Source organism: Brassica rapa, chromosome A05 (assembly GCF_000309985.2).
Source record: "Brassica rapa cultivar Chiifu-401-42 chromosome A05, CAAS_Brap_v3.01, whole genome shotgun sequence".
Classification (NCBI taxonomy): domain Eukaryota; kingdom Viridiplantae; phylum Streptophyta; class Magnoliopsida; order Brassicales; family Brassicaceae; genus Brassica; species Brassica rapa.
Window position 1 is genome coordinate 366,144 of NC_024799.2, and position 19,988 is coordinate 386,131.

The 19,988-nt window shown below is 34.7% G+C and overlaps 6 protein-coding genes across 13 annotated transcripts; 2 read left to right on the plus strand and 4 right to left on the minus strand.

The window, feature by feature from the left end:
* Positions 1 to 1,621: 1,621 nt before the first annotated feature.
* Positions 1,622 to 4,238, minus strand: LOC103866393 (DUF724 domain-containing protein 6). Of its 7 annotated transcripts, none has more exons than XR_004458076.1 (7): positions 3,729 to 4,238; positions 3,543 to 3,630; positions 3,336 to 3,434; positions 3,151 to 3,258; positions 2,505 to 3,029; positions 1,942 to 2,061; positions 1,622 to 1,808 (listed from the first exon to the last, which is right to left on the minus strand). XR_004458076.1 is itself a non-coding variant. In XM_033291306.1 (6 exons), exons 1-6 carry the CDS (start codon positions 4,176 to 4,178, stop codon positions 2,042 to 2,044), a joined length of 1,290 nt encoding a protein of 429 aa, XP_033147197.1. In that variant the 5' UTR covers positions 4,179 to 4,238; the 3' UTR covers positions 1,636 to 2,041. The 7 variants fall into 7 exon arrangements, 4 of the variants coding, with proteins under 4 accessions (XP_033147197.1, XP_033147198.1, XP_033147199.1 ...); XR_004458077.1 differs by having other exon boundaries at positions 1,942 to 2,068; XR_004458075.1 differs by having other exon boundaries at positions 1,942 to 3,029.
* A 505-nt stretch (positions 4,239 to 4,743) lies between these two features.
* LOC103867725 (DUF724 domain-containing protein 3) lies at positions 4,744 to 7,328 on the minus strand. The gene is given in 6 exon segments (XM_033291302.1): positions 4,744 to 5,476; positions 5,560 to 5,650; positions 5,757 to 5,896; positions 5,978 to 6,056; positions 6,280 to 6,561; positions 6,563 to 7,328. Coding segments are annotated over 6 exon segments (1,428 nt in total). The 5' UTR covers positions 6,725 to 7,328; the 3' UTR covers positions 4,744 to 4,802.
* A 504-nt stretch (positions 7,329 to 7,832) lies between these two features.
* LOC103866396 (F-box/LRR-repeat protein At1g48400) lies at positions 7,833 to 9,644 on the plus strand. The gene is made up of 3 exons (XM_009144306.3): positions 7,833 to 8,843; positions 8,912 to 9,052; positions 9,138 to 9,644. Exons 1-3 carry the CDS (start codon positions 7,881 to 7,883, stop codon positions 9,459 to 9,461), a joined length of 1,428 nt encoding a protein of 475 aa, XP_009142554.1. The 5' UTR covers positions 7,833 to 7,880; the 3' UTR covers positions 9,462 to 9,644.
* Positions 9,561 to 12,983, minus strand: LOC103866395 (SWR1-complex protein 4). Of its 2 annotated transcripts, XM_009144305.3 has the most exons (16): positions 12,688 to 12,980; positions 12,519 to 12,605; positions 12,357 to 12,422; positions 12,209 to 12,268; positions 12,034 to 12,090; positions 11,820 to 11,949; positions 11,660 to 11,727; positions 11,426 to 11,518; positions 11,301 to 11,348; positions 11,001 to 11,144; positions 10,804 to 10,914; positions 10,488 to 10,583; positions 10,314 to 10,385; positions 10,183 to 10,219; positions 10,058 to 10,092; positions 9,729 to 9,969 (listed from the first exon to the last, which is right to left on the minus strand). In XM_009144305.3, the coding sequence occupies exons 1-16, from the start codon at positions 12,808 to 12,810 to the stop codon at positions 9,895 to 9,897; spliced, it is 1,302 nt and encodes a 433-aa protein (XP_009142553.1). In that variant the 5' UTR covers positions 12,811 to 12,980; the 3' UTR covers positions 9,729 to 9,894. The 2 variants fall into 2 exon arrangements, with proteins under 2 accessions (XP_033147195.1, XP_009142553.1); XM_033291304.1 differs by having other exon boundaries at positions 9,561 to 9,969; positions 10,058 to 10,219; positions 12,688 to 12,983.
* Positions 12,984 to 13,196: 213 nt separating this feature from the next.
* Positions 13,197 to 14,186, plus strand: LOC103866397. Its single transcript, XM_033291311.1, has one exon. It carries the CDS (start codon positions 13,740 to 13,742, stop codon positions 13,950 to 13,952), a length of 213 nt encoding a protein of 70 aa, XP_033147202.1. The 5' UTR covers positions 13,197 to 13,739; the 3' UTR covers positions 13,953 to 14,186.
* Positions 14,187 to 14,417: 231 nt separating this feature from the next.
* LOC103866398 (transcription factor MYB78) lies at positions 14,418 to 18,942 on the minus strand. The gene is made up of 3 exons (XM_009144309.3): positions 15,523 to 18,942; positions 15,304 to 15,433; positions 14,418 to 15,201 (listed from the first exon to the last, which is right to left on the minus strand). The coding sequence occupies exons 1-3, from the start codon at positions 15,674 to 15,676 to the stop codon at positions 14,658 to 14,660; spliced, it is 828 nt and encodes a 275-aa protein (XP_009142557.1). The 5' UTR covers positions 15,677 to 18,942; the 3' UTR covers positions 14,418 to 14,657.
* Between the last annotated feature and the right edge of the window lie 1,046 nt (positions 18,943 to 19,988).

Consider the following 19,988-nt stretch of genomic DNA (forward strand, 5'->3'; position numbering starts at 1 on the left):
AAGTATATTTTAAATTATATGTTATGAAAAAAAAATTATATGTTATGAAGGGTTGAACTAGTTATAATAACTTGTATGCTTATCATTATTATGCCATGTATCGGTCAATTACAAACGATTAAATTTCAACTTTTTGTTTAATGGATTACGAAATAATTTTCAACTTTTTGGTTTGTCAACTCACTTTCTAATTATTGTTTGTTCCAACTTCTAACTGTTTAATTTCAGCGCAGGTCAAGAAAAAAATCAATAAGACTGGCGGCCATTGTTTTGAAATCGGCAAATTGCTAATAGTCAACAGAGTCAAGGGACATTAGATTGTTTTTCCCCCATAAACCTATATACTAATGGGTAGTAAATATTTTAGCTAGTTCTGTACGAGTATAAAATATTTTAGATAGTTTATATGTCTATTATGAATCCTCCACACATTTATTTTATTTACATGTGGAAATAAATTATTGTACTTTGGAATTGGAAACTCTCGTTTATTTCCAAATAGAAGTACGACATTAAGAACAAAAAAACCTAATAAGATAGCAGTATGTTTTAAGAAAAAAAAACCTAATAAAATAAGAAAAAGGGTAACACTCATTAAATATCTCCAACCTTCAATGCAGACCATTAATATCAACAATAATAAAGAAACTAGGTTAAAATCCGCGCCTTGCACGGAATAAACATTATATATATAAATTATTTTATATTATATGTTTATAACATATTATGAAATAAATAAATATATATTGAATAATTAAAAAATCATTATCTACTACTTATATAATTAAATTGGTGCGAACATATAAATAAATTTTATAAATCGAAAAAATATTTTTCTATTTGATATGATATATAATTAAATTTAAATGATAGTATCATATATATGGTATATTTTAATATTAATATTTATTAGATGATGCTTTTTGCTCATATTTTTTTACCATTTGTATATGTTATAGCAAAAAGTCTAAATTAGTGATAACAAAATTTTCACTGTGGGATTAATAGTTTAAAATATTTTAAAAAATTAAGTTGTCAATATTTTTCAAATTTTTTATCAAAACAATGTTCAAAGTAAATTTCAAAATTAAGATATTTATATATTTTTATATGGAATATAATTTAATTTAAAATGAGACATATATTTATATATCTTTTATTTTTGATACTTATTAAATGAGACTTTCAACTTATATTATTTTTTAATTATTTGTATCATGTCATAACAAAAGTTTTAAATCATAGATCACAAAATTTGAATGTGAAATTTTTAACAGTTTTAGTAATTTATACTCGTTTTTAAAAATTTAAAATATAATATATAAATATTTTTTAAATTTTTATTATATAGTTACTATAATTGTTTAATTTATTTTAGTAGCTTAAAATTAAACAAATATAATTATAATACACACTTATTTTTGTCAAATCTTTATTATTCAAAATCATTAATTATCATATATACTTTAGCCACATTAGGCAATTCCGTAATCTTATTTAAGGAAATAATGAAGTACATTTAATAATGTATTTATTGTGGTTTAATAAAAAATTTATTATATATTTAGATGGACCAACATATTTTTCTAAGGATTCTAAAAATCATTCTAGTGATGATATGTGGCTAAAAAAAAATGTTGCAATGCTTCTTAAATAATATATAGGGGATATAGGTCGATTTTTTTTTATATGTTGAATTAGATGAAATGTAACGCGTGGACAATAGAGGACCGTTCGCATTAATATGTGTCACAGACTCACGGTTGTATGGCTCAATGAACAACTGAGTTGCACGAATTGAAGCTCTTCTGCAATTTGCCAAATCCAAATTTCATAATTGTTGTTAAATTCAGTCATGTAGTAACCAATAAGAGAATAGTATCTAAAGAAGAGCCAGCTGTATACACAACTTCTAATTCATTCCAAGTCAGGCTTCCATACCTTCTAATTCACTCAGAGTCTCAGGCTTCCACAATAACTTCTAACTCACTCAGAGTCCGGCTTCCATCCTTTTTCTTGTTATCTTCAGATATCACATCTGTTATCTTATCTTATCTCCATCTCCATCCTCAAACACAAACTCAAACTCATTTATGATCATAATACTGAGTTTTTAGTTTGAAACTTTTACTTGCGAAAGAAATTAATCAGCAAAAACCTGTAATTTCAGCAGCTGCGCAGCTAAATTTTATAGTATATAGCTTATTAAACCACTATTCAACCACCTAACAAGGACTGATTACCAAAAAACTTAATTACCCTTAGCATTTCCTAATTACCAAAACACCACAAAACAAGCAGTCTTCATATCTACAAGTGACATGATTTTTCCTAATTATATTAGGAGGATTAGTTAAACTAACCTTGCCATCTATCTACCACAACCAAAAGTCTTTGTTAACTTACATCTAGTCTACCTTTCATTTTCAAAACAGAGCTTTTAGAGCTCATCATAGTCTTTTTTTTTTCTAACTTCAACTTCGCATGAAAGAGCTTAGTTGTACCTCTGAAGCATCCTTCTTCTTCTTCTGTTTTAAGTCTTGCTTTTTGGCTCTGAAGCTCGAGAATCTTGAACTCAACAGCTTTCATAGCTTGTTCAAGTTTTTGCCTCTTGCGAACTTCCTTTTTCATCTTTTTTGCATTTTCTTTTACTCTATCCTCTGTACGCACTTGTTTTGTTGTAAGAGAGAACAACATGTTGATCCGAGATATAGGCGTTGTAACATCAAAACCATACTTCTCAAGCTCGGCAAAGCACTCTTTGAATCTCGCAAGTGTGCTTTTGGGAGTGTGAGGCTGCAGATTATTTACTCTCTCTAACAAACTGGAAAAGTTCACCATCCCACCCACTGCCAACCCTTCACGGAACTCTTCTCTTGTCTCGAGCAACGGGATGAAATGAGGACTCTGCTTTGCTGCTTTATAGACCTCCATTGATTCAAGCGCTTTCCAAATAGGTGAGCGTTTAGCAAAAGGCAGAACCATTGTTGTATCTTCACTTGCTCGAGTTTCATCATGGGCTAACTCTTCTGGATAGATCAACGCAAAAGCAACATAATGAGAAAGTAAAAATAAATGTTTCAACGGACACATCTAATAAAGCTAATGTAATAAAGCAATTTATAACAAAAAAAAAGAGAAGTATCTTACTGGATTTATCAGAACCGTTAGATGCTTTTACTCCCAGGATCCAAGAAGAGAGGGTCTGATCATAATCACCGTCGAATATATTGTTACTAGTACCAGCGACCATAGCCTCTGAACCATTGCAAGCCTCAAGTATAAGTTACTTACTCATGTATAAGCTACTCAAATATATATGATAAGTATCTTACTCGATTTATCAGAACCATTAGATGATTTTACTCCAAGGATCGAAGCAGAGAGGTTTTGATCATAATCATCATTGTCACTTGTACCAGCGATCATAGCCTCTGAACCATTGCAAGACTCAAGCATAAGTTACTCAAATAAATGATTAGGGAGAAAAAGAATACAACAATTAATATAGAGAGGATACATGCCAATTTATATCGACATACCAGTCTTATCAAGGTTTAAGTTGTGTGTTTTCTTTCTTTTCATTTTTCTTTTATGACTATTTTCTTTGCTGTATTGTTCTTCAGACACCTGCATCAAAAAAGAAAACATCCTCAAAAAATAAATATAGGCTCAATAAACAAAAAAAAAGTCCAAAAAATTTGACATGCAAAGAAGAAAACGGTTACCTTGTTTAGAGATCGGACCCATTTGGAGCCGGTCCAGTCAAAATGAGGTCTCAGTTGCTTTTTCTCGAACTGGATCATGTCTGGTGGAGAGTCGAAGTAAACCAAGAATTTATCATCTTCCTCCATCTTCTTTATGATGACACCTTTCCACCATCCATCGTTGTGATCAGCGTCCACCACCGATCCTTCCTCGAGAACCACGCTCAGATCATCAGGTGGAACCGGCCTTATGAATCTCTCTTCCACGGTTTCGGTGAAAGGAGTTGAACAGTCTTCTTCAAGCAGCGTGGTGTAACGGACGCGGAGCTTCTTGCGTCCTGATCTCGTAGGAGTTTCCTCGAGTATAGCTCTGTACCAAGAACCTATGTATCCTTCCTCTTCGCTAGAGACTTCCACTTCACAGTCCTTGGCAATGGAGAACTTTTCATCTTCTTTATCTAGATTTTTCATAATTTATCACTCCTTTGATATGAAACTGAAAATAAAAAGGCCACTTCTCACTTGTTCTCCTGAAACCTTAAAGACTAAGGAAGAAAATGGAAATTTCTCGAAGTGCTTAGTGGAAGAAGACGTTCCCTCACATGCTTATTGTTTTGGCGCTTAAAATTATTGTTGACCCAAACTAACTATTGGGTTGGGCCTCAAAGTGACGAGCTCCATGATTAGCAGCAACGTTTTTAGATTAATTTAAACATAAACTTCCTACACCAACAACTTAACAATTGTATCTTGTAAGTTGTAACACTATAATAATTAGCAGCAACGTTTTTAGATTAAATTAAACATAAACTAGCTTCACTCTTTTAGATTATCTCAACATCAGCAAACATATTAGAAGTCACAAAATATTGATTCTAACCTCAATAACGTCTACAAAAGATCATCAGTTATCTCTTGAAGAAATCAGTTTAAACTAAGCATCATCATCAACATAGATAATAAGATCAACAAAAGATCTAGTTTCTGGTTAACTAACATGGTAAGCATAACCATAAGATTAACTCTAGATTTTGATTTACTAAAACAGACGTTAGAGCTACTACTTGATAGTTTTTGTTTTCTTTTGAACTCCTCTTACCATGGAGCCGAGGCAGTCTCAAGAAACTCAAGTTCCACATCTTCCATCTTTTGCTCAAACCTTTCCCCACTTGCTTTCATTTCAACTACCCTCTTGTCAGCTGCCTCTTTCTCCTCTCTTGCAACCGCTTCTTGTCTCTGCAGCTCAAGCATTTTGCCTTTCAACACAGCCATTTCTTCAGCTAACTCGCGGCTTCTCTTCTCGTCCTCATCAACCTTCCTCTCAAGACACTGTTTCTCCTCTGCTATCTTCGCTTGCTCTTCTTTGAGAGACATCATCTTGCGGATCCGAGACTGAGGTGCACCAATGTCGAAACCGTACTCCTCTAGTTCCACAAAAGATTCACTGAGACTACAGAGAACGCTCAAGGAATCATGGGGTTTCAGACCTTTGACTTGTTCTAGAAAACCATAAAAGGACACCGTCATGCCTACCGCTGACCACTCACGGTGATTAACATATTCAGCAGCAGCAGCAAGCAGTGGGCTGAAGTGAGGGCGCTGTGGCATAGTTTTGTAACCCTCCTTCGCTTCAGGACTCTTCCAGTACGGTGACCTCTTTGCAAAAGGCAAAGCCTTCAGCAGCGCTGGTGGTGGTGTTTCCTCAACACTAGCAGCAGAATTCATCATCATCACGTTTGGGGTTTGATGAGAGGAAGATGACGACACCTCTGAATGTTGATTAAAAAAGCAGAAAATGATTTTAGTATATTGAGAAAGAAACTGATCACATCTGAGTGTTGTTCAGACATACCAGTTTCATTCACATCTGAGTGTTGTTGTTGTTCTTCTTCTCTTCTTCTTTTTCTACTCAGAACTTGGCTAGTCTCCTCCTCCTCAGGCATCTGCATAAAGAGTGTGTAAAACCATAAATTGATAACGATCATGGAGGCTATAAGATAATAACTTGTCAAAAAATGATTTATGTTTTCAACAAAAGAATTTTTTTACCTTATGTGGAGGGATTGAATCATTTTTTTCCAAGCCATTCTGTTTACTCCTTGGCTCTGAGGACAGCTGTCCCTCAGTTTCAGTCGGTGTAGCAGCTATAACCGGTGGTGATGGTGTTACAACTGGAGCAGATACTTTAGCTAGAAAAAATTGACATAATATATCAAAATTCATGATGCTTAAATGGAACTCTGAATAGTTAAAAGAATGATCATAGTTACCTATTGGGGTTATGACCTGAGGAGTTTCATTATTCATCACACAAGCATCAGCCTTCTTGTTTCCTAATTCTCGAGCTGCCTATTTTCACAAAACAAAAAACTTTAAAACAAACACCAAAGACATGATAATAATGAATGAAAGCAAACAAAACACAGAGAAATTAAAAAGTCAAAAAAACCTTTTTAAGTAACAAACAGATAAATTACAAAGTTAAAACCTTTTTAAGTGAGTGAGACACACATACACCTTTTAAGTACTATTCAACTCACAAAACATTAAAAAGACAACAAGAACCTCGTACCTTGAGATCTGGTGGGACCCATTTGGAGTCGGTCCAGTCAACATGAGCCCTGAGATTTGTCTTCTCGAACACGATAATGTCCGGCGGTGAATCGAAGCAGACCAAGAAGTTATTATCCTCTAATTTCTTGTTAATAACGACACCAGTCCACCACCCATCTCTGAGGTAAGCGTCCACCACCGTCCCTTCCTCCAGAACAACGCCGGCGTACTCTTCCTCAGGCGGAACCGGTCGGAGGAGACTCTGTTGGACGGCTTCGGTAAGAGGAGACGAACCGTCGTCGATCGGTTAGCAAAGTCTTGTAAGTGACAGAAAGCTTCTTGCGACCTGAGAGGGTTGTGTTTTCCTTGAGAAGAGCGGTAAAGTAAGCTCCTTTGAGACCTTCCTCTTGAGAAGACACTTCTACCTCACTCCCTTTCACCATCGTTTGATTCTCTGTACTCATTGCTCGCTTTCAAAATCAAAAGTCCCGCTTTTTCTTAGTCCAAAGAGAAACACAGGAAACCCTAAAGATCTACAAAGAGGAGGAGGACAGCTCATTCACTGAGTGTGCAACCGAGGAGACGTCATATATGATAATATTGCTTTGATTGTGTGTGGAAAGATGAAATCAAATTTTCATTTTTCATTTTTCTTTGGCGCGATAAAATTTCCAAAAAAGGGAAAGATCTATTGGGCTTTATTAATGAGGCCCACGACTTATGCAACACCTGGCCTGCTAATCGTAATTAGCTGCCTGAAATTGAAAGGATATGATTAATTAGTTAATTAGTTTTGGTAGTTTAAGTAGTTTTTAATTAGTTAATTAATTTTGTTAGTTTAAGTAGTATTTAATTAGATTTTTGAATAATTTTTTTTATTTTAAATATTTGTTATTCAGTTTTTTTTTTATAAATTTTTATGCGACTTCAGACAATGATTATAACCCGGTCCGAACCGAATCCAGAAAAAACCAAATTGAATCCGATCCAAAATTTAATCAAACCTGAATGGGGGACTTATGAATATAATACTGAAAATCAGAATCAACCGAACTAAACCCACCCGACACCCATGCCTAATATATACTTCCTCTGTTTTTTTAATATAATTCGTTTTAGAATTGTGCACATAAATTAAGAAAATCATTAATTTTTTATATTTTCTAAACAAAAACATCATTATTTATTTATCTAACCACAAATTAATCAATAATAAAATAAAAGGTATATTATCATTGATCATATAACATTAAATTAATAAATTTTACATAGAAAAACGAAAAACATCATATAATTTGAAACAAAAATTTTTTTTCTAAAACGAGTTATATTGAAAAAAACGGAAAGGAGTAGTAAAGTCACTTTTTAACTGAAAATTATTGAATAAACCGAAATAAATCGAAACCAAAACCGAAACGCCCACCCTAGATCCATCCATCCATCCGCCAAGACACTGAAAAAAGGGCAATGGGCCTCTGGGTCCATTCCATATAACTCTTTCTTTTCTTTTTGTACCTCTCAACTAATAAATAATTTAGTTTGAGAAAAGCTCTTCTGCGTTCTCTCTCTCTCTATTACATCTCAATCAATCTCAAAGCTTATTCGATCTCTAGAATAGTTATGAGTAGTTGTTGTTGTAGTAGTAGAGATCGAATCAGCGATTTGCCGGATGAGATTCTTGGCAAAATCCTGTCATTAGTTCCGACAAAGGTAGCTGTTTCCACATCGGTTCTGTCCAAGAGATGGAGGATGAATAATCTGCTGGCTCATGTAGACACGCTTAGCTTCGATGAGTCCATGGTTGTGTATCCCAACGAAGAAGCAGTCAGTGGTTCTTCAGATCGCTTTTTAGAATTCCTAGACAAGACATTAAGAAACTGTCCCACCAAGACGATCAAGAAGTTCTCTCTGAGTCATAGAGGAGGCCGTTTCACTAAGTCCCCTGCTGTCTACGGTTGGATCTTGAGTGCAATGGAGGAAGAAGAAAGTTTATTAGAAGAAGTACACTTGGAATGCACCAGAGTTGAAGTTAGTTTAGAGAGAAAGTTGTTAAGGAGCAACACACTTGTTAAGCTCACTCTATCCCGTGAATATTGTCTTGAAGTCGACCGTGTGTACTTCCCTGCCCTCAAATCACTTTCTCTCTTAACTGTTGGAGGCCTTGATTATAACAACTATCGCCGCCTCATCAAAGGCTGCCCTCTCCTTGAAGAATTATTCATAACTGACATCGGTGCTGATGCTGTTGATCCTTATCCTCCATGTTGCACAGCCTCTGTCAAAAGTGCTTCCATCAAACGACTTGTGGTCTCTGTCGATATGCCGTATGGTGGTCCTCGTAACGAACATTCTTTTCGAGATTTACATTATCAAAGTTATGTTAAAGCACCAAGTCTTGTCTACCTTGACTATTCTAGTCATGTCTTTATGAATTATCGCTTTCTTGATTTGGATTCGCTTGCGGAAGTCAGACTCAATCTCAAGTTATGGGACCATCACAAGCCTATATATGGTGATGTTACAAACCTAGCTGCGGGTATAAGCAACATTACTACCCTTCACTTGTCTCCTGATTCACTTGAGGTATGTATGTAACTGCTAGCTACCCACCATGGATTGGTCTCTCACCTTGTATATATGCTTCATTATAGGCGTTTCATTTCTGCTGTAAATCTATGCCGGTGTTCAAAAACCTCCTTGACTTATCTATTCAGAGCAACAAGAAGAAATGTTGGCAAGTAATGCCACTTTTGCTTAACCGTTGTCCAAATCTACACACTTTAGTCTTTAAGGTAATTTTTTGATCTTCTCTCTTCTTCTTCTCCTTCTTCTTCTTGTTTATACATTCTCAAGATTGGTCTTTTGGTGTTTTTTCAGGGTCTTGTGCACAGAGTCACGGATAAATGCGGAGATGCATGCGCTTGCACTCCTAATAACAAACACAAGAAGAAGATGAAGAAGAAGAAGAAGAGTAAGGTAATATCTTGTTTATGGACATGTCCAGTGAAAGTGCTAGAGATTGTAGAGTATGGAGGTTCTTTTCAAGAGCTGAAACAAATGAGACATTTCTTGGGAAAGTTGGAATGTCTTGAAACCGTGAGAGTTGGTGGTATTGATGCGGACAACACCATCGTCTTGCGGGCTAATTTGTTATCTCTCCCCATAGTTTCATCAAATTGCAACAACATCCACTTCATCTGATTCTTTTCTTTCTCTTGCTTTCTCAATATCTACTGCCTTGCCTTGTTGTTTCCTTTATTTATTTACAAGCTCAAAGATATGGATATATGTTTGAGAATAAGAGTTGTAATATGATGTTTCATTTTAAGACAATTTTGTTGTATCAAAACAGTAATGCTTTATACAATTTTCTGGTTTTCCGTTCTCAAGTCTTCCTCTTTCTCTGTTATTATGCTATTCTGAGCAGACCGTACGGAGTTGCTACCCTCTCTCACTTGGCTCAATTGGTGAAAAATGTTAGCCATTGCTTGTTTTATCTTGGTCTCTTTATTGACATCACCATCAATTTTTTGATTCTTGGAACAATTCAACAACGGACAACTAGTGCAGTGTCTTGACTGATATCACTGGGGAAAAAAAAAAGAAATTGCAAATTACATGGACAGTATTGCATTTAGAGATCAGATGCTTTCAATTTTCTGGGGCGCTTATGAGCTGGTGAAGGAGTATCTGATTGTCTTCCAGGACCCTGTCGGATTCACCAAAACAATATTGTTATTGAGGTTTAGGCTCCAAATTGATATGAAAAGAAAGACCAGACTCTGTTCTGGATTTACCTTCCGCTTTGGTTCCTTCTTGATTGGTCTTTCAGCTGTGAACACAGACAGACACACACCTGGCAAGTTAGATATGGTGAAGTAGTACATAAAATTCTGAAACAAAGGAGATAAAAGAAATGTACCTCCAAAACCGAATGGCTCAGATGCGAAAACACGATCCTGATCAATAAATACAAAGAGGATTAGAGATATATATCCATAGGAAAAGATGAAACTGCAGTAAGAATTGGAGAATTCAAGATATGATGCTGACTTTTGGAGTATCTGGCATTGCGCCATATGTCCCTTCACGGTGTGATGAACCTTCTGATTCTTTATACTGTAGCTGAAATTACGTGACACATCAAAACCAGGCCATAATAGGATACAAGTTGTGAATTTATGCAAGATAGGCTTTATATATGGAAACCTGTATTATATAGTTTACCTGTTTCTGAAGATTCAATAGTGTTAGAATTTCTTTCCGTAATTCAAGATGCTCATCGCATACAGTTTTTGTAGGAACCTTTGGCTTTAAATTAACCTGTAAAACAGAAAAGAGAAAACTCGATACACTAAAACTCCATTTTGGAAAAAGTCTAAAAGGCAGCTCTAATCGAAGTAAACTCATAAGAACCTAGCTTGAGTGAGAGTGCCCTTTAAGGCATTAGTTAAATCTTATTCCTCAGTCCAAGGGAAAGATTAGCAAATGGTGTATAAATAAATAGAAAAAGAGTTAAACAGAACAAGAAGGAGAAACAAACCCCGAGATCTTGCAGAGTCTGCTCAACGCGCTTGATCGTTCGAAGACCAACAGCAGAGCTTGCAGCTTGGACCATTTGTTCAAGTCCATAGGTTCTCAAATACACATGAAGCTGGAAATTTGACAAATTCACCAGAAGAATCAGATCATTGGAAACCCAAACGAAAAAAGCATAGAGAGGAAGAAAAGGACACTCACCATGCGGAGAGAAGCAAGGGTAGAGGCATAATCAGCCATAGTTAGTGTTGATGGAGCCACGGCAGTTGCAGGAAGTTGAGAATTGGAAGATGGAGATACACTACCGATATTTTCATTCGCAGGTACATCAGGCTCTGCCGCACGCTGTAAAGCCAGAAACACCAATCGTTTTAGAGACAACAATATGATGAGGATGGAGTTCTAAACGTCAAAGGGTATCTTCAATCATGGTAACCGAATTTCATCTTCTTCTTTTTTAACTAGCACGAGTGAGCACATTGATTTTAAGAAAACACTTACACGCGCAGCCAGACGCATCTCTGTGATTCTCTTAGCCTCAGCAAGAATCTGTAGTTTTATGGGAGACGTGTAAGAGAAAGCAAACAACTATTTTGCACTTGCTTAGTGAAATGAAAGAGAAAAACCTCAGCATCTTTCTTCTCCTGGTGTCTACTCTGGGACAAGACCATTGACAATGCACGTTTGCGCTCTCTATCGCGTGTCATATCATACGGCTCCTGCTTATGCCCAGATATTGAAAAATAGTATTTAGAGAGATGTTTTCTCCAAAAGAACACAAGGATAGGTTGCTAAAATAAACTACAAATATTAGAGTTCTTCTTAGTTTGCTAAGAAGAGATATAAAAGTGGAAGTTGACCTTTATAAGAGGATGGTTTGCCAACTCTGCTGGAGACTGAGCTCTAGCACGCAGCAGGGCCCGAGTTACTACAAAACAAGTTAAGTAACACAAAATTAAAAACAGAGAAAACAAATGGAAGGACATGGTGTAAATGAACGGATAAAGTTTCAGACCATACCACTATAGTAACGATCCTTCAATTCCTCTAGAGTCCGGGATAACGGAAAGCGATCAGCAATCACAGTGAAACGGAGATCAAACCTTTCACACAATTCAAATAACTGATCTGTCTCTTCCTTGGTCCACACCTACAAGTTAGGAGCACAATCAACAAAGTCGACATTATCCAGAGCAAGCATGTACATAAAATAAAAGCATGAGCATACACTTACAGGGTCCGTTAAATGGTTTTCATACTCATCGTCAGTGTATTTCAAGACATCAACTGACTGCACTCACACAAAAAAAAAAGAAGCGAATAAGAATCATAAACGGAGAGGGGACAGTAAAACTAACTCAAAACGAGACTGTAATAATAGAGACTCATCAAGGCAACATAAAAAATACCTTGTTGTACTTGGCAAAGGAATAGTCACCTGATGGTGGAATATCATTTACCACTCTAACCTGTAAAGATATATATATGCACTTGGCATTAGAAAGAATCAAATTTCTCAACCTTTGTGTAATAACGTTCCACAGATAAGGAACTTACCCAATGGTAGAGCTGCAAATCATCTTTTCTAGCAGAACTTTTGACGGGAAGCCACTGCCAAGCAACCTAAAAACAAAGAAGCGTTCTTCTTAACATATCAACACTATCATCAAACCCACAATAATCATCTCAAAGAAAGATGATAAAGTCTATAAATTTAACCTTCTCATCAGGTGGAGGAGGTCGCTTCAACTGGGTAACATCAATCGAAGGCATAAGAGGCGCAACGCCGCCGGTAAGCGCATAAACCTGAAATTCAACAAAAAGAACGACGAAAGTTAACAGCTTTAGAGACTATTAATCGATTCCATGGGTTGTTGAGAGCATTAACCTCGCGAGAGATGCCATCGGGTTTTCGATGTGACTCCTTCTGGGGTCGAGATTTCTTCTCCTGAGTTAGAGACAGTGGCGTCTTCGGCAACCCGAGGATGTCCTTCGCGTCCGTACCGCCCATTACGATTAGGATTTCGAGTTCAACGGGTAGCTATCATCCACTCCAGAAACACTACGATCTTCGATTCGATCGGGATCGATTCAGAAATTAGGGTTTCGACGACGAAGATTGGGGAATTGGGGATTTCGAGCGCGAAATGATGCTTAAACCTTTGGAGTCAGTTAGAGAGTTCTTTAGCCTTTGTAACGACCTTAAACGGTATCGTTTCACCAGCTGGGCCTTTGCAGGTTACGTTGGGCCAGATAATGTAACGAAACTTTAAGTAAGCAAAAGACATATTGACGTACGGAGCACAATATGAATTATAAATAATTTTGTTATAAAAATACTAATAAATGTATTAATACGTCAATATCGTTGGAAAAAAATTATATCATGTAATATAAAAACTGTAGTTTACCAAATTCCAATATACAATTTTGGTAATTAGGAATACAAAGTATTATATACAGGTTTACTGACCAAAATGGTCAGGTTAACCAAAAAAGCTAGAAGGTTGTCCAACCATCATTGACCGGTACGAGAAAGGATTAGATCGGAAAGTGTATCTTCTCCTCTCAATGTTTCTTGGTGAAGATGAACTCTTTTCTTTCTCTCCGACATCAAAACCATGTTGTAATAAGAACCATAATGATCTATTGACCTTGCTTCTATATATGCTGCTACAAACTCCATGTTGGCACTCCAGCACTGGCAATTTGGTAAATTCACAGTATTTACCAAAATTATATTTCATTGTCTTCACTCTTCCACCTTGTGTTTTTTTGTTTCCACATTCAACAATAGTTGTTAAGATTATATACACACTGACACAAGCGCACACACAAACTCACAGAGATATATATATTGTGTGTATGCATGTCTTTGCACGTAAAAGTGATTAGACACGCAGTTTACAGCTATAAAAGCATTTTCGACGTCAAAGACACATGGCGTCGATAGTGATGTTCCTTAGAGCACTGATGAGTTGCCGTCTTACGCCCAACGAGGAGCCGACCGCGGCGGCTTCTTTGTCAGCGGTGAAACTTTACAGAAGTGTTGCCGGCGATCATCACGAGTTTATTATCGAAACTACGTGGGGGGTGAACGATATGGATGAAGGGTTTCACTGGAACATCGTCAAGAACCACTTGTTGATGTAAGTTTGTGAAGCGTATTATATAAATAAATCCAGTTCTTGCATAATATTAAGTTTTCTTATAACGTTACTTATCGTTGAATCGACCATGCTTATATCACATGATGTACACGAGCGTTTTGGACTACCAAGTTGTAGATGTGCTTAAATATGTTGAGTATTTTTTATATCGAAATAAATCATGTGTTGTGATAATTTAAAACCAAGTTGGGCTATGACAAGCTCAATTTTGTGAAAATTGATATAAAATAGTTGTTGATTTTCGATGCTCTATATATGATCCATGCCAGCATGTGATTATGTACGTTATCAATGGTTAACCATCATACTATTCATATTTGGACGAGTGTTATTTATCTCGATCATATGTTCTGTCGGAAATAAAACGGACCAACCGAATATGAACTGGTTCGAGTTAAGTCTACATCCTTTTATAAATCAATTATATTTAAGAACTTTTCCCTGACAATTATGAGAACAAAAGTAATATTGAATAATTCACATAGTATATCACAAATCACAATATCCTCATGTGATAATCATAACTTAATTTAATAGAGAAAAAAATAGGAAATTAAAACATGTCGAATTAAGTCAAGATTCGTATACCAAGGCCGTATCTAAAATGGCATCACGCACGAATGAATATTACACCAAACGTGACGCAATTGAATTCCTCGTTACGTACCGTAATCGTATGTATATTTCCTTAATTATACAAATACGATGTCGTTTCATTACACAACTGGTCCTGGAATAACCAAAAACTGTCCTCATTGGTCCACATGTTGTCCCCACCAACACAGCCCCAATCGTTGAACCCACCGAGACCCGTTTGACCCGCTGGATCATAAACCGTCCCGTTCACTACCCCTCCTTGAACGTCTGATAACGTCTCAGCTGGCGAATTCGAAGACGTTGCGGACACGTCTGACGCTGGCACGAACTGTTGCTGTTGACAATGATAATTCTGGTTAAATTGAACAAAATCCGGTTCGACCAGATTCGGTTCCTCGATAGGTTGACTTGGATCGGTGACCATAGACTCCACTTGCTCATACGTGGGGGATGGTGTTTGGGCGTTGATTCTTTCCACTAGTCTAGGCATCCAAACATTTTTCATTGTCTCCTTGAAAAGATTGCTATTAACATCGCATCTAAGGTGTTTAGCTTGTTTCTGCACCCGGGTCCTCCAATAATTCTTTATTTCATTATCTGTTCTTCCCGGTAAGTATTGTGCAATCTTTGACCACCTAATATTTTTTCAAGTAAACAAAACAAAAAGAGTCTCAAACTTAAGCATATCTATAAATATACAAAAATTAATAGAAACTAGTAGTAAATGATAATATTACCTATTGCCCCATAGAGAATGGAGTTTGAGGATCATAAATTGTTCTTCGAGAGTGATGTTGCCTCGTCTAACATCTGGACGCAAGTAGTTAAGCCATCTTAATCTACAACTCTTACCAGTTCTCTTAAGTCCTGCATAGTTGAACATATATATATGTAAGTATATATGGATATGCAACTGTGTGTGTGTGTATATTAGAGATTGGTGATTGAGTTGATACCTGAGGAACGAGCTATGTGGTTCCAGCGAGCATCACCGTGGATGGAAACGAAGTTGACGAGAATAGCATCTTCGTCTTCAGTCCATGGACCTTTCCGTACATCAGAATCTTCTTCATGAGCTGGAGAGTTTGAGTTTTGCTCGTAATCTTCCATTTCTCTTTATTTTAATGAGGGAAAAGGAAAAGAGAGACAGATGAGATGGTGTGAAAGGCTTTGTGGATTAGATTTGAAGTGATTAAGCAATACGTGATTTTAATATATATAGTGAAGGAACACAGGAATATATAATTTTAAAAGTATTTTATTACGGATATTTGAAAATAAGTAGAAGAATGAAGAGTGACTACAACACGGCATAAGTGTGATATTCAATTATTGTATTTTTTTATTATTGTTTCTAAAGTGGGATTTTGCAACTATATAGTATACTATTCTTAAGTCTTTGCTTGGTCAACTTTTGTGTAATTAAAAATACTTAGGTTTGACCCTCTGACTTGTTCAGATAAATAGTAACACGCACTCTTCACTTTCTCTTAGATAAGAATTTTATTTTACAGAGTTTCTAGATTTTAACAAATAGTAGCGCAGACGTAAAATGTTATGTATATATATGTATAATCCAGTTTAAAATAACTGTAAAAAAATTTTTGAACGTTGGAAATAACTGTGATTATTATTATGGCCTAAATGAATTATTAATCATATATTCTTGTGTGATTACAATTTCATTTTCTTTTTTTTTTTGAAACTTACAATTTCATTTTCTTCATTTGTTATATCGGTTATATGGACACAAATTTAGTAAAGAATGATGGCTTCACAATTTATAGTTTGAGCGATGAATCTATCTAGCTCAGACCTGCAGGATCACTAATATAAAAACTGATAGACATATACCTTATCATATACAAATATTCTACATTGTTTAAAGGATGTGATTAAATTTTGTGGAATATTATTGATTAGCTTCGATCTCCATAAAGTTCGCCATTTTTTTTTTTTGTATTTCTTTGATTTTCTATTCTATGACATTTGCAAAATATTCTGTAATTTGTTTATGATCGATATTATTCCAGAAGACAAATGAGGTAGAATCAGTGACCAGTAAAAATCTGTATATTGCTTTTTAACCGGAATATTATGGATGGACACTGGCCAGGTAGTAACTCCCTTGAGCATGAAAAAATAATGACGGGGAAAACATCAATATTTTACAATTCTTTCTCAAAGAGATTGAAGTGCTTATTATGTGAAGAATACAAATTGAGGTTGTTTTACAGTTATTTCTATTTTAATAATTCAGTGTTAATAATTCAATGTTTATATTTGGAAAAAAATGTGAAACTGAGAATAATATATAGTATTTACATTTGTACTAATTTATGTGAAATATAAATTAATACATACACAAATTTTCTATAAAAAAATTTCATTGTTTTCTTGAAACTAGATAATATTAATTCTGCGTAAGGCGCGGATCTTAACCTAGTTCAGAAACTACTCGGTGAACATAGTAGTACTTAAAACTAATTTATAGACGGAATTAACTGAGTATACTTAAAATAATCTTAATTCCAAATTTTAATGTAGCTAACTAACATATGACTATTTACATTTAAAGCAAAGTCAAATGAGGAATGGAGTTAGGCGAGTTAGGGACTTTGCTTTTGAATTTTTAGCACATTTTGTTTTATGATTGAAGGGTAGTCAAAGAGACGTCTTCCCTCTCTATCTATCACCATGACTTCTACGCTTATATTTACACAAACGGTAAGACTTTTATGAGTTATTTTCAACAAAACTTTATTGCACGTTGGAGTTAATAAATACACCGATTTGTTTTTAGTTTTTTTTTTTGAAACACGACACGTTGGAGTTAATAATGTAATACTCCGATTTTTGGGTAAAAACTCGCCTTAAGAATAATATATAATACTTCCAATATTTGCCGTAAGAAAAAAAAGTTGCAATCTCTTCCTTTCTTCTGCGAGAGGGAGAAATTACTATAGGTCCACATGATGTACTCACTGATTCAGTTGTAAAAACATAACACGGTGTTTTCTTTATGTATTTTGAAATAAAATTTTATATTATATAAAACGCCTATAATATATATTTATTGTTATAAATTAAAGTCAAGTTATATTTTTTACAAAGGAAAGTTCTATGATATATTATTAAAACATGTAGCAAATAAATAGTTTAAGAGATTCTTATCACAAAACATATAAAACATACAAAAGGATATATCGACTACTGAAAAAATGAAAATGTCGTTTCATATCAACTAATGATAAAAAATATTCGAACCAATAAAACGTACGATGACAAAAGCATCAGCCTATACATAATTGATGCATACATGTCAGAGCAATCCACTCTATCAAAGGAGGGATGAAATTTTTTAAAATTATGAACTAAAGTAAAAGGAGTTTAAGTAATGCAAGTAAACACAATATTATATTACACAAAGACATATATACAGTAGCATCCATAGTTCTTGGGAAAGCTACACTCTCGATTAAGTGTATGTACCTGAGAAGCGAATCAGATTTGGATGTCTTTATGAGACACTTGTCTGCTGTAACGTTCAAGCTTAGGACCAAAACATACACAAGTGAGGACGTGTCAACATTATTCGAATATAGGTTAGATTTGGGTTGTAGCAGTATCTTAGACTTTTAGTGAAGAAACACACATATTTTTTTCTAACACCCGATTCAGTGAATTGTTACATCGATTTAAAATTTGATTATATGACAGTCCAGAGAAAGTGATGAACAAAATATATTACTTTTTCATATTGACATGAATAAGGACGGCCGATTTTATATTGGCTTATTTGCTGAAAGAATATTTATTGTTTATTTCACCTACTAATTTGCACATCGCGGAAAACTAAATTAAGTTGCATCAGTTTGATTATGACCAAACAAAAAAAAATCAGTTTGATGAAAGTCAACCAAATATCCCATTTTGATGCAGAAACCTTTTAAGAGTTTTAGCAAACCAATTATTTTGACAGGTTATTTGCTGGAACTACGACACGCGCGTTTAAAGAACTTGAGACAGCAAAAGAAATATGACCATATATAAATGACTTTTGCCTCTTTATATTGTGATTGATTCACCGTTCCAGTTTAATTAGCGTGTTTAAGAACAACAAAATGTTTAGTTACGTTCAATAAACTCAATTAAAATATTAGAAAACCCAAGTGAAAGAGATAACTAATCAACAAAAATATAAAGCAAAATTAGAAAAAGGATCAACGATCAACATAAAAAGACCTTTACGGTCTATCGAAATCATCAGAAGTACCAAAAGTAGAACCCACAATCTTTTTAACTTACACGCTAGAAATCTGTCATATTCATATCCAAAGCGTCTTTCCTTTTGTCATCTGGTTATGTCCAATTCCAATTTGATGCGACATAACACATAAGCCTCCAACAAAAAATCTATTAGACTTACCAATCCCAAAATCGAATAAAACAATCAACGTTCTAGGGGCAATAGATAAGACTCTAAAAGGGGAGATGGCTAATGATTTTTTTTCATGTTTTTGTATCTCATTGATGGATCAGTTTTCAGAACATTTCTAATATATTTCATTTATTTAAAAAAAAATAAACTTACTCCAAAATAGTGTACTTAATCATGAATCCAAGAAATGAAATGATAAATATGGTATTTATTTAGAATAATTTTATTTTGTATTTAATTTTAGAGCTAAAAATCAAATAGAATTGAAAAAGATTTTACTCAAAGAAAGATTATACCCTTAATTATATATATTTATAAACTGAAAAATTGTTTATTAAGTATTTAATATCTATCGTGCATGGCGTAGAAGCGATGACGTAAAGATGATGACGCAGAGGAGAATCCTCTGATAAGGATTCGAGCTTTAAACTTTAATTTTAAGCATGTGGTTCAAAACTCGGGAGGCAGGACCATATAAGGTTCTAATGTTAGCATCTATATAACTATTTTCTCGTCAACGCTCCTATAAATTAACGTATGTATATGTATGGTCTAATACTTTGGAGGTCCATTTTTATTTTGATTCAATGTATCGCATAGTCTTTGCTTAAAGCCTGTGATATTCCCTCTAAAGGAACATGTTGTTATCAAAAACTTCAAATTCAAAAGATCTCCACATGCATTAACGTAATATAGTAATGGTTATATAGTAAAAATCCAGCTGTCTCTGGCAATCGAGCATCCTGACTTTAATAAAAATTTCTTTCAGTTCTAAGCGGTTACACTATATACATATAATATTACGAATCCAGAAAATTTAGATACTGATTATAAGTCTATACTTATTTGGTTTATGAAATTATTTAGTTATCCTTAATTAATCAATGTCAGGAATATATTTTTATCCTATATTTGTCTACATTCAAATAAAAATATATACATCGAATCATTTGGTTTAATACTTAACTAACATGTTTAAAT

Excerpts from the sequence above, each read along its gene's own strand:
- LOC103866397 (XM_033291311.1), top strand. The coding sequence starts at position 13,740 with ATGGCGTCGATAGTGATGTTCCTTAGAGCACTGATGAGTTGCCGTCTT.
- LOC103866398 (XM_009144309.3), bottom strand. The coding sequence starts at position 15,676 with ATGGAAGATTACGAGCAAAACTCAAACTCTCCAGCTCATGAAGAAGAT. Across the intron at positions 15,434-15,522 it reads CCACATAGCTCGTTCCTCAG|GACTTAAGAGAACTGGTAAG; the intron begins GTATCAACTCAA and ends TCAACTATGCAG. Across the intron at positions 15,202-15,303 it reads CATTCTCTATGGGGCAATAG|GTGGTCAAAGATTGCACAAT; the intron begins GTAATATTATCA and ends AAAAAATATTAG.
- LOC103866396 (XM_009144306.3), top strand. The coding sequence starts at position 7,881 with ATGAGTAGTTGTTGTTGTAGTAGTAGAGATCGAATCAGCGATTTGCCG. Across the intron at positions 8,844-8,911 it reads TGTCTCCTGATTCACTTGAG|GCGTTTCATTTCTGCTGTAA; the intron begins GTATGTATGTAA and ends GCTTCATTATAG. Across the intron at positions 9,053-9,137 it reads TACACACTTTAGTCTTTAAG|GGTCTTGTGCACAGAGTCAC; the intron begins GTAATTTTTTGA and ends GTGTTTTTTCAG.
- LOC103866395 (XM_033291304.1), bottom strand. The coding sequence starts at position 12,810 with ATGGGCGGTACGGACGCGAAGGACATCCTCGGGTTGCCGAAGACGCCA. Across the intron at positions 12,269-12,356 it reads ATTTGCAGCTCTACCATTGG|GTTAGAGTGGTAAATGATAT; the intron begins GTAAGTTCCTTA and ends ATATCTTTACAG. Across the intron at positions 11,519-11,659 it reads CAAACCATCCTCTTATAAAG|GAGCCGTATGATATGACACG; the intron begins GTCAACTTCCAC and ends GGGCATAAGCAG.
- LOC103866393 (XM_033291305.1), bottom strand. The coding sequence starts at position 4,178 with ATGAAAAATCTAGATAAAGAAGATGAAAAGTTCTCCATTGCCAAGGAC. Across the intron at positions 3,435-3,542 it reads CTTAAACCTTGATAAGACTG|AGGCTATGATCGCTGGTACA; the intron begins GTATGTCGATAT and ends GCAATGGTTCAG. Across the intron at positions 3,030-3,150 it reads TAACGGTTCTGATAAATCCA|AAGAGTTAGCCCATGATGAA; the intron begins GTAAGATACTTC and ends TGATCTATCCAG.